Below are 11,910 nucleotides of genomic sequence, written 5' to 3' on the forward strand. Positions count from 1 at the left end.
TGTGGATCCTATATGTGGTTGTGTTGGGCAGGTTTCAGTGTATGTGACACAAGGTTTGAGTGTAAAACGAGACATCAGATCCCGTCTGCCAGCCTGCAGACCTCACCTCTCGGTCCCTGTCAGGCAGGAAACTCGTGTCCACGTCGGGGTTCTTACCAAGTTTCTTCTTCTTAAAGACTGGAACAGAAAACAGAGATTTTCTTGAGAACACAAACATGCCATTTTAACTTTTAAGCACATTTGAAAAGCAAAAACTAAAGATGTCAAAATTCTTGTCATTATTAAACAATACAAATGAATACATGTAATATACTATCTATAAGAAGTTTACAAAAAAGGGCATCAAATGCTAGATCATCAGATTCTGGTACAGGGCTTTGTGCAGCTTTACATCTTCCTTCCAATGCTTTCCCATGTTGTTGATTTTTATTCTTGGTTAAATATGTCATTTTGAGCTTCAGAAGATACATTTTCATCAATGTCATGTCATTACATTTTGGATGGGTAGGTAGAAACTAAGAAAGTTTTGTCTTTCTCAACAACCAAATTCACATCGCTGGACAGAGGTGTTAGTCATGTAGACATCCCAGATGTGGTACCTGGCTGTACTTCCTCCTCCTCCTCCTCCTCATCATCATCATCATCTTCTTCATCCTCCTCTCCATCCACAGCAAACGACAGCTGCGACAGTTGGGCCTGTTTCCTCGCTCGCTCTCTTCTCTCCTTCTTTTCTTCTTTCCTTTCCAACCTACGGAAAAGAAAAATAAACACATATCACAGAATGTCTCTGAGAAGGTATCCCTCCAACTGAAGAAATAAAAGGGACAATGAGTCAGTGACTTTGCTTGCCATTTTTCCAGTTACATGCCATGTACCAGAAGTAGCATTAATTTGTTCTGCTATGTCATTCTAGTGACGCTGAAGAAGAGTGATGGCTGTCACTCGTAATGTTCAGAAGTAAATCTCTGTTTTTATCCAGCTCTAGAGATTGTCATTAGATATTGTCTACCTGGATGTCTAACCTGCATACACATTTGAAAGAGGCAGAACATTTAAACAGATGAAGCTGTAGCATAATAACAATACAACGATGCACACATGTTACTCACACTTCTGCTCTTTTCTTGGCCAAGTCTTTTTCTCTCTCCTTCACTAGAATCTCCTGCTTTGTTTTCATCTCATTCAGGGTCACCAGGCCTGGAAGGGAAAGAAAAAACGATTATAATGAATGAATGATTGGACATATAATGATATATACCCACTGGGTGCAACAAAAGAACAGTTGACAGATACACCTACCCCCTAAAGATGTGTAGGCTCAAGGTGAAAAGTAACTCTGTTCAATCTTTGGCATTCAAATTATGAGCTCAATTTCTAGTTTTTATTGTCACACATATAGAAACTTGAAAATGAACCACATTTCATATATATTCTCTATATACATCAATGATCATTGAACCCTGAGCTGTCTCAGACTCATTGAATTGTACACTGGACAAAATTTTCAGCCTTGAAACTATTTCTTTCGGGCCACATAATTAAGATTTGGAAAGTTGGGTCTGTCTGTGCAGGCAGGAATTTGTCTACTTCAGACGTGTCACGTCTTACCGACTGTCTCGGACTTGAGCTGCGCCTCCACGGCATCGTAGTGGGAGGAGAACTTGGCGTTGATGTGCGTAACCTTGGCAACCCGCTGGGCTTCACTCTGGGGGGGGGATGGGACAGGTCAGTGTGTGAACTGCGGTTTGATACATTTATAAACCATCTTGATTATAGACAAATTTCTGTATTAAGTTTTGTATTTCTATTCTATCAATACATTAATATAAAATATTTACTAATTAACTATGATTAAGAAATGTGCTTTTAATAGACTAATCTACCTTGACGAATCTCATATGTTTGAACAAAGAGAAACTTAACACAATTTGTTATTATTTTCTCAACGTGCCCCCCTCCCACCCCTACAAAATCACATCGCAAACGTGACGTCCCACAGTTCCCCAAGTTTCCCCAGCCGGTCCCTAGACGCCCCACCTCTTCTATCTCCTTCTTCTTTCTCTCGATCTCCTCCTGTTTCTTCTCCCGCTGCTTGAGGAGCCGCATGGCCCGGCTGCCCTCGCTCGCTGCGCCTTTGTAGAACGCCATCTTTTACTTTCTGTCCTGCTGCAAAGCACTGACAAACCGCTAGACGGCGTGATCACCGTGACGCTGGGCGGTGTCACGGACAATCAAGCCTCTCTGAACTATCGATCCTCTCCTGCCATATATGGAAACTTGTGGGCATGAGATCGATAGAAAGCATGTTCTGGACGAATGAATCTCAATAAAAAGCTTTATACGGTTCTCTTCACATATCATTTTTTCGTTCCAAGCTCAGTTCAGGTAAATTCACCGATCTCATACATTTTAACGATAATTTCCATATATGGTAAAGGAGGCTCACTAGCTTGCGGCAGGATTGCTCGTGACACAGGGAGATGATGGACGGTCTCCCAGCGCCCCCTGGCGGCCAGCCTTGAACCTCTGCAGTGGAAAATTTCCTGCGCAGCGCAGAACAAGCTGTGCAGAACTGGGCTCAGCGTGCAGCTGCTGCAACGTGTGTGTGGAAAATCCCGTCCAGAGACGATAGAGGAGCGGAGAAAGTCGGGTTTGTGTCTGTTTGAGCTGGAATGTTCTTCCCGATCGCGTTTGTGGCTGCCAGGCAGTTGGCTCGGCCGCTGTTCGTGCGAGGCTTCTCCACCTCTCAGGTCGGTAAACAACGATTTTTAGCCTTGGCCTTTCCTTGTAATTAACGTCGCGTAATAATAATTAGACGTGCCCTTTAATTATAAATTTATGAGGTTGGCGATCGTTTCTAGTCAATCAAAACTTTCTCCTAACCCTATTGATACTTGGTGTTCGTGTACTTTCCGAGTTTTGTTAGATTTTAGGTTGTTATTTGAGACCTGATCGCGACCGTTACAGACCGCCCTCCCCTCACAGACGACATGGCGGACCGGCCACGTTTCCTTCTGTCCTGCCGGCTTTTTTTGGGGATTTCAAACGTCATAATGTTGACTTTTCAGTGTCATTCCCGTGCACTGAGTCCCGACAGAACAGGATGTTTCCTCTGTTTTCACACGGAATTCTGTGATTGATTGTTTTTGGTCACGATTCAGATCCTGGATCCTTCCCACAGTAACGTTTGTTACCAGTCAAAAATGTCGTCTGCTACAAACTGTAAGAAGTCTGAGAGAAGCCGGCAGAGTTGGGGCCGTTTTGGGTCCGTTTTTGGAGCTGAAAACTCGCCATTGACACCTTCTTTACAACATCTGTCATTTCTCCTTGTTACCAGGTTTCGTTTCGCAAGATTTGCCGTGTTATTTGCTCAGGAGCCAGCTTCTGGCATGGTTGGAACTTGTTTATAAATAGAAGCAGTTCCTGTCATGTGAGATTAGCTCGGCCACATGGAACCAGCTTAAAATTATGTAAAATCTCACCAGTTTTCAGATAAATTCTGTTGGGGGTAATTTTCAGCTCGTTTTCTTCATCTTTTTAGAATGACAGCTTTTCAAGTCAAATTTTGACACTTTAACTTATGTGGTTGTTATAATTGTAATGAATAATTATCACTTTTTTACCTGAATGACGTGTAATATAAACTAAATTTCTCACATTTGAAGTCGTGGGTTTAGACAGCTGTTCACGTGTTAAATAATCAGTGTCAAAACTTACTTTCTAAACTATTCAGTGAAAGTTTGGTGAAAGTGAAATGCTGCCAAATTAGGGGGTAATTGCAGGGAATTAACTAAAAGGTAATTAATATTCCCCTGTGATTTTGCTACATGATTGCAGATCACACACAGCTTGGACTAGGGCTGGGTACCGGTACAGACAATTCAGGTCGAGATCCGGTTCAGGTCCAGAAGATCAGGTCCAGGTCTGGACCTGAACCTGGACCTGATGCAGTATGACTCATACCAATGGTACATTTCACTACAAAGAAATCTGCCGTTTTAACACCCTACAACGCTAACTGCACCTGTACCATTGGCTGTAAAACTTGGTAGAAATTACTATAAACTCTACTCTACTTCACTCTTGTTATTTTCTTCCATCTGTATGCGCCAAAACGTGTGAATACCTGATAAAATAATCTGTTAATTTTCTAATCGGTCCAACTTCCGGTCCACCTAATTTTTTCAGGTCTGTCTTTTCTGGACCGGTCCAATAAGAAAAAATGGTTTTGTACCGGTACGCTGTACCGATACCCAGGCCTAGTTTGGACTAATTAAGTACTGGTCCAAAAGTTACAGTACTTTTATATCTTGTCAAACATTTGTTTAAAAAAATAAAATGAATATGAAAAATAAGATAGAATAAAATGCTGCAAGGATATATGATAGTTCCATTGGACTGATTTCAGCAATTTTGTTTACTATAATTCAGAGCATAGGGTCATCCAAAAGTTGTGATGTCTTGCCAAAATTGCGTTCTGTGGAAGTAAATGGGAAAAACCATCTGGACTAGAGTTTGTCAATCTCAGACAAAAAATATCTTACTTCTTAAGTGTAATATCTTACTGTAATTTACTGTAATTGTAATTGGTCTAATGCCAGTAATTTTATTGGCTAAAATTCAATTGCAAAGTGTAGTAATTTAGTCCCTATTTGAGAGTGATCAATCATCATCATCATCATCTTTCATCCTCTTGAGAGGGCGAGCAGACGAAGTTGGTCCTCCAGAACTGCCTGTCATTCATCGCAGAAAGAAGACCTTTTCCATCCAGTCCTGTTTCGTCCTCAATGAGCTTCTTAAGAGTTGAGCTTGGACGGCCGACTCTTCAATAATAATGGTAAAATGTCTTGAACTTGAGCGGACAAATGAATGTTGTGGTCCCCAAAACCACTCCCAATACTAGAGTACTGTATACAGTTAGCCGGTGAGGTGAGGTGAGATACAGTTAGCCAATCCGTATTCACAGATTTTCTTCCTGTGGTCACACAAAATGGTTAAAATTTTCCAGAGTTTTGACTCTTCATAATCCCTTAAAATATGTATCTCTTTCATGCAACTGGAATTAAAATATTTTTCACGGCTAGAACTGGGTCAAGGTTTAAATGTATTTCAATAGTTGTCCTGCCTGTCACCAGTGGCTTGTTTTCGTTCACAAACTGGTTCAAACTGGCCGTCCTGGACGCCAGCCAATCAGCAGCCAGGATTGAGACAACGCCTCCTGTTGATTCTGTTTTGGGGTCAAAGGGCGGGAAACTGGTTGTAACTGGTTTTGCTGCCGGCCAATGAGGCTGCAGGAAAGGGGCGACACCCACCCTGACTCAGCTGTTCGTTGTCTCACCTGTAGGTTTAATTATACAGTATTGACCTGTGGTTTCATGGTTGGCTGGGAAAACATCACGTTTACAGGATAATCAGGTAAGAAATGGGTTTCTGGTGGTGCCCCAGAGATTGTCATGTGGTCATCAGGGTTTGTCAAAGTCACTTTGGCTGTGTAGGTGTGGGAGGGGGGCGCTTTCAAGCTATGGCTTAGATCCACGTCGGCAGTCAACCTTTGTCCCATTTTATCCCCAAACATGTCACGGACGTCATTTCTAAAAGCTTTGTTTGTGGTCAGACTTGTCCAGTCAGCTGTGTGTGGGAGGGGGGAAAGAGTAAGCTATCCTAACCCAATGCCTACATGTTCTCCACATGTAACAATGTTTGAGTTAATTGGAATGCCATTTAGCTGTGTGTGGGGAGGAATGAGCTGTCCTAACCCAAGACCTACAGTCTTACAGAGTCGCAGGGAACAGTCCCGTCCCGAGAGTCTGCGGTTACACGTCGGCAGTTTTACCTAATCCTCATTCCCAGCATGCATCTTTCCTCATTCCCCAGAGAATTATTTTCTAAGATTGAAACCTGACAGTGAAGCAGACTCAGCAGTGTTTTATATGGTAACACCCGGCACAGCTGCAGTGTCACACCTGATGAGTTATTCTTCTTCCTGAAAATCCCTTTAAAACCCCTTGGAGCTATCGGGGCTAGGGCGGAGGGGTTATTGTGACCTCTAAAGGGTTGTGTGACTATGAGGTCACCTGAAGCTCACACCTGCTGACAGAAATTACCTGTTCTTCTAACTAACATCACAGTTCATACTCAGGTGTTGTCTACATGATTTTAGTACATTTCCTATAGTTTATTTATCTTAAATATGATACAGATTGACGGAAAAATGACACAAAAATTGTTGATCTCACAGGCTTGTTGTCACCTGGACAGACAACTATTGCATCAGAAAGCCTGGACTGGAGTCACGTGTGGAAAATATGTCATTTTGTTTTATTCTGTTTTATTGAAATTGCAACAAAGCAATTTGCAGAAGGCACCCCAGGCAGCAATGCTAATGTTGGGTGTCATGGAAGATACATGCAATATAATATATACAGTGGAGCATTTACACAGAGCAGAACAGTTCATCAAATGACTTCTCTTCAACTCCATTGAACTGGAAATGTGGCTAAAACAACTAAAACCTGCATTTGGAAGCTTAGTGGTTCCATGTAGCACGACACATGAAATTACATGAATCTGACATACTTATAATTACTTATCCTCATCGTCCCTGGAGAGACAATGGCCATGACAATATCTGACATGGCAAATCAGAGTTCAGACACTGTTCTTAAATCTTAGTGTTCCACATCTATTTTTTTAGCCGATTGTTCAAAGCAAGGTCATTAGACCACTTTAAACTATTGGGTCAACAGGTGCAAAGGTTGAGAAAACAAAGGTTGACAAGTCAAATCTTCTCAAGGACAACTCAAGGACATCATGTTTTCTGTAGAAATGGTCTCACGGGAAGGTCATGATATTCCCCTGTGATACATGTAAATAGGCGTGGCTACTGATTTATCAGATACTGTTTTGTTAGCCTGGCTTTATTATCATAATTGTTTGATCAAATCCCAATGTCACAACTTGCTTGTTTATACTATAGGACTCACAGTAAATGTATATAAGTGGGTTTATTGAGAATATAGTTCAAAATGTCTACAACAGCGGCCAGTTGGCTGAAATGGTGTCAGACTGCAACTGTTAGTGTTATTGCAATGCTTTTATTTGCCCATTTAACTTTGCGATTGCTGGAATAATAACTGCCTCTCCCGGGGTGAATGTTTAACTGATAGTTACTGTACACCTGAGTAGGTCCGGGGTCAGGGAAAGGTCACAGGGAGGGTGTGTTACAGGTCACTGTTTCACCATCATGATGTATGACAATTACATCACCGCTAGGGCTGATGACAAAACCGTTTTTTCTTATTGGACCGGTCCGGAAAAACCGGACCTGAAAAAATTTGGTGGACCGGATGTTGGACTTTTTGGAAAATGAACAGATTATATGATCAGGCATTCACATGTTGTGGGGCTTACCGGTGGAAGAAAATAACTAGGGCGAAGCAGAGTAGAGTCTATAGTAATCTCTACAAAGTTTTACAGAGGCAGTTAGCCTTGTAGGATTTTAAAATGCCATGGCTCCAGTGGGGTCAAATACTCCACAAAACAGACTTCTTTGTAGTGAAATGAACCATTGTTTTGAGTATAGTCCATTCACAAGTTTTCAAATACTGAATCAGGTCCAGGTTCATGTCCGGACCTGGACCTGATCATCTGGACCTAAACCGGACCTAAACCGCGCTTCGTATGGTATGAAAAAAACTCTGTGTCTGAAGACGTGTTGGTCCTCCTGCTCTACGTCTGTCTGTACTGATTGTGGAAAAAGAGGAGGGGGGGGGGAGGGGCTCGTTACTAAAACACAACCAGTAGATTTCTAGCGAGGACACGATCCCTTCACATGCAAAGTACCCAATTACCACGTACTGGTCTAGTGGCACGCGAGGGACAGGGATGAATAGCTCACACCAATTGTCTGTTGATTAACGATTTTTCGTCGACCCTTTTCTTTTAATAGTTTGCTAGTTATTTGGAGTCGAACGTTAACGTTATATTTCCTAATGCAATAAAGCCACATTCTTACTTGTACTGAGTTAGAACTGCGTACCATGATTCTTTTACGTTCAATTTTCGATATACGCTACAAGGTATGTATGAAGACTGTATATTGTGCCCATTTAACTAGGATTGTCTGCAAGGTCTCTCTTTCATTTGTTCCCTTTTCACAGACGAGTTGCGAATACATGTTTGTAAACCACACCGCCAGATCTGTAATGTTTCACCAAGAAACTACCATATATCACTCCAATATATTTCAATAAATACACACTGTAATAGCGCAAATAGATAGTATCAAGAAGGTTATTATGAAATGAACACAAGAAGCAAACCCTTATGAAAGCAAAATTTCAATGTGAACGATCGTATCAGTGATAAATAGTGAAATATTATCGAAAAAAAAGAAAGTACACCAACTTGGATTTCTTTAGTCTCTTAACCTTAATTTTGGTCATCAAGTAAACTTTGTAACGGTTATAAATAGAAGAAGGAGGTTATATAGATCAACTGTTTGTGTGAACTCCCGCACAGTGCCTGCTTGGTGTGTGTTTATGGCATTTACATGATAGACAGTGTGAGAATGGCCCGCCACTCATTCGGGCTATTCACACCGTAGTGTCCTGTCCTCGCTAGAAAGTTACTGGGTGTGTTTTTGTGTACACGAGGGGAGGGGGGAGATTGTAGGTGGAGGGGGCGTGGCAGTGGGAGGAGAGGGGGCTGAACCACAATGTTCTTTGTGTGAGTCCAAGGTACAAAGCAAGATACATGTACTATTAGTATTACACTGGGCACAGTCCGGCACAGGTGGGGACAAAAAGGTACCGGTCAATTGCAGCTTCAGTCCCATACAGACTATTCAATGTTGTACAAACAACTTCAGTCAGGAAGGCTTTTGTAGTCCTCAGTAGACTCAAGCCCCTTTCTGAACAAAGGAACACTTTGGGAGTTGGTCTGGCACAGTTGAGTGGTTTTGTTGTTCTTATTCTGGTTTTAAGGTTGATAAAATTGACAAATTTCTTGAGTTTGTGGTATTTTTTAATTGTATGATAGTACTATCAGTAGTGCAACTGACGAACAAGTAATGTTGAAACACTCATTTTCAGTGTATGAGTCAGGGAAGTGTGGACTGGGCCTGAGCGCAGGTTCTGAAGTTCACGGTTGTGTGACTCTGTGTACTAGTCATGTTTGTACAGGGGACTGAATAGACTGAGGTCCACGGTTGTGTGACTCTCTATAGCTAGTATGAGGCATGTTTGTACAAGTCTTGAACTGATTAGACTGTTCCATGCTGCAGAAGGAATATATCACTTACTGTAAATGCAGAAATGTTCGCGGTGGATTAATGTTCGCGGTTTTTGCGGTGACCACTTCTGCGAACTTAAAAACACAGCGAACATTTTCCTATTAATGTATTAGACTGCATTCTATGGTGTTACCGCGAACTTAAAACCACCGCGAAAAGTCCTTTTTCCCACTAAGGCGAAACTAAATCCCCGCGAACATTTACAGTATTCAGAAGTGGTGTGTGTGTGGGCGGGGGGTGCTTGGGCAGGACAGTAAACATCTATATTTTGTTGTTTGAATTAAACTATCCATATATAAAACATTTTTATACTGAAAGTTCAAAAAGTCAATTTAACTGTGATGGTAGAGTCTAACACCATGTGGTAACCCCGGGGTAAAAGTGACTTAGTCATAGGTGCAATTCAGTAATGAATAAGTACATGACTGTCATTTTGATTACTGTTCAGCAATTGCACTCAGACAAAACTCCAGTCGAAGACGGGAATCAAAATACTTGCTGACAATTTGTAGGCTTTAAAAGATCACACCAGAATTAATAATCCAGATTGCTGCAGAACAATTTAGTTTTGACCTTGTAATTTTGACCTTGCTGCCCCCCTCCCCCAGGTCTACGCTGCTAACAAGATGAAGATCGCTGTGATTGGCCAGAACCCTGTGTGTCAATGTATCACCTTGTGGTCTGGATCTTGTAGCTGTGACCTTGACTTGTAATTTTGACCTTGCTGCCCCCCTCCCCCCAGGTCTACGCTGCTAACAAGATGAAGATCGCTGTGATTGGTCAGAGCCAGTTCGGTACGGAGGTGTATAACCTCCTAAAGAAGGAAGGTCACGAGATCGTCGGCGTCTTCACCATTCCAGACCTGCAGGGGAAGCCGGATCCTTTAGGTACGTCTTGACTTCGTCTTAATTTCAGTCTCCTTTAGGTACGTCTTCACTTGGTCTAACTTTCACTCTCAGTCTGGAACACTTCCAGACTATGAAGACAATAAGACTACACTCTTTGTAATGTTCTACATGACATCATTGAGATGCTGTAGTTAGGAAATGTTTCAATAATTTCAAGTGGTCCAAACAACATGTAGTGTAGTGTTCCCATCAGGCTTTTAGCTAGGCATGCATCAACGTGTCATTTAGACGCCCTGTCCTAACAAACATAAGAAATCGGACGCAATACTTTTAAGCAAGACGCACTACGGACGCCCAAATTTTTCCTCCCAGCCTCAGTCAGGGCAAACATATTGTAACAGACACAAAAAAATCTTGGCTGAATTCTACAAAATATGCACCTCAAAATGCAGGAAATAGCATTTCAGAGGGTTATGATTTCAAAATTTTCCCCCGGACCCCACTACAATGCTCGCGCCTGCGAGCGCCGCAGATCACTCCGATTACTTTGGACGCCCTAAAATTAATTCCTAGCTAAAAGCCTGGTTCCCATGGAGATGTTTTAGAAAATGTACCTGGTGTTGTACTACTGACTGGCAGTGAGTTTGCTCGGAGCGAGGGTAAACATGAACTGAGTGCATATTGCTCAACTGCCCTCCTCCCCCAGCCGTAGCAGGAGAGAAGGACGGCGTTCCCACCTTCAAGTTCCCGCGGTGGCGCGTGAAGGGCCAGTCCATCCCGGAGGTGGTTCAGCAGTACCAGGCGTGCGGAGCCGACCTGAACGTGCTGCCGTTCTGCTCGCAGTCATCCCCATGGACGTCATCAACACCCCGAAACACGGCTCCATCATCTACCACCCCTCCATCCTCCCCAGGCACAGGGGGGCCTCCGCTATCAACTGGTACGTAACCTTTCACCTGTAACCTCTCACCTCAACACCCCGAAACACGGCTCCATCATCTACCACCCCTCCATCCTCCCCAGGCACAGGGGGGCCTCCGCTATCAACTGGTACGTAACCTTTCACCTGTAACCTTTCACCTCAACACCCCGAAACACGGCTCCATCATCTACCACCCGTCCATCCTCCCCAGGCACAGGGGAGCCTCCGCTATCAACTGGTACGTAGCCTTTCACCTGTAACCTTTTACCTGTAACCTTTTACCTCAACACCCCGAAACACGGCTCCATCATCTACCATCCGTCCATCCTACCCAGGCACAGGGGAGCCTCCGCTATCAACTGGTACGTAACCCTTAACCTGTAACCTTTAACCTGTAACCTCTCATCTACCACCCCTCCATCCTCCCCAGGCACAGGGGGGCCTCCGCTATCAACTGGTACGTAACCTTTCACCTCTAACCTTTCACCTGTAACCTTTCACCTTAACACCCCGAAACACGGCTCCATCATCTACCACCCCTCCATCCTCCCCAGGCACAGGGGGGCCTCCGCTATCAACTGGTACGTAACCTTTCACCTGTAACCTCTCACCTCAACACCCCGAAACACGGCTCCATCATCTACCACCCCTCCATCCTCCCCAGGCACAGGGGGGCCTCCGCTATCAACTGGTACGTAACCTTTCACCTGTAACCTTTCACCTGTAACCTTTCACCTGTAACCTCTCACCTCAACACCCCGAAACACGGCTCCATCATCTACCACCCCTCGATCCTCCCCAGGCACAGGGGGCCTAATGCATGTCGCCCCTCTTTATTTTGTTGTTGT

General features: G+C 43.4%; 5 protein-coding genes across 5 annotated transcripts in view; 1 reads left to right on the forward strand and 4 right to left on the reverse strand.

Moving 5' to 3' along the window:
* The window catches only part of LOC118416894 (neuronal pentraxin receptor-like), a 626,618-nt gene that overhangs the window by 490,617 nt on the left and 124,091 nt on the right, over nt 1–11,910 (reverse strand). The window lies entirely within an intron of this gene.
* Nucleotides 1–11,910, reverse strand: part of LOC118416887 (uromodulin-like 1) — a 388,377-nt gene that overhangs the window by 220,778 nt on the left and 155,689 nt on the right. The window lies entirely within an intron of this gene.
* Nucleotides 1–11,910, reverse strand: part of LOC118416885 (creatine kinase, flagellar-like) — a 778,750-nt gene that overhangs the window by 23,062 nt on the left and 743,778 nt on the right.
* On the reverse strand, nt 1,105–2,227 carry LOC118416901 (protein FAM50 homolog). Its single transcript, XM_035822188.1, has 3 exons — nt 2,038–2,227; nt 1,609–1,705; nt 1,105–1,197 (listed from the first exon to the last, which is right to left on the reverse strand). Exons 1-3 carry the CDS (start codon nt 2,146–2,148, stop codon nt 1,106–1,108), a joined length of 300 nt encoding a protein of 99 aa, XP_035678081.1. The 5' UTR covers nt 2,149–2,227; the 3' UTR covers nt 1,105.
* The window catches only part of LOC118416886 (cytosolic 10-formyltetrahydrofolate dehydrogenase-like), a 29,899-nt gene continuing 20,482 nt past the window's right edge, over nt 2,494–11,910 (forward strand). The window contains 4 exon segments of the mRNA XM_035822163.1: nt 2,494–2,750; nt 10,035–10,179; nt 10,847–10,981; nt 10,984–11,080. Of these exon segments, the coding sequence (XP_035678056.1) occupies nt 2,673–2,750; nt 10,035–10,179; nt 10,847–10,981; nt 10,984–11,080 (455 nt within the window). The 5' untranslated portion in view covers nt 2,494–2,672.

This window comes from Branchiostoma floridae, chromosome 5, assembly GCF_000003815.2.
Source record: "Branchiostoma floridae strain S238N-H82 chromosome 5, Bfl_VNyyK, whole genome shotgun sequence".
Classification (NCBI taxonomy): Eukaryota; Metazoa; Chordata; class Leptocardii; order Amphioxiformes; family Branchiostomatidae; genus Branchiostoma; species Branchiostoma floridae.

Excerpts from the sequence above, each read along its gene's own strand:
- LOC118416901 (XM_035822188.1), bottom strand. The coding sequence starts at position 2,148 with ATGGCGTTCTACAAAGGCGCAGCGAGCGAGGGCAGCCGGGCCATGCGG. Across the intron at positions 1,706-2,037 it reads AGAAGAAGGAGATAGAAGAG|AGTGAAGCCCAGCGGGTTGC; the intron begins GTGGGGCGTCTA and ends TCCCCCCCCCAG. Across the intron at positions 1,198-1,608 it reads GCTCAAGTCCGAGACAGTCG|GCCTGGTGACCCTGAATGAG; the intron begins GTAAGACGTGAC and ends TTTCCCTTCCAG.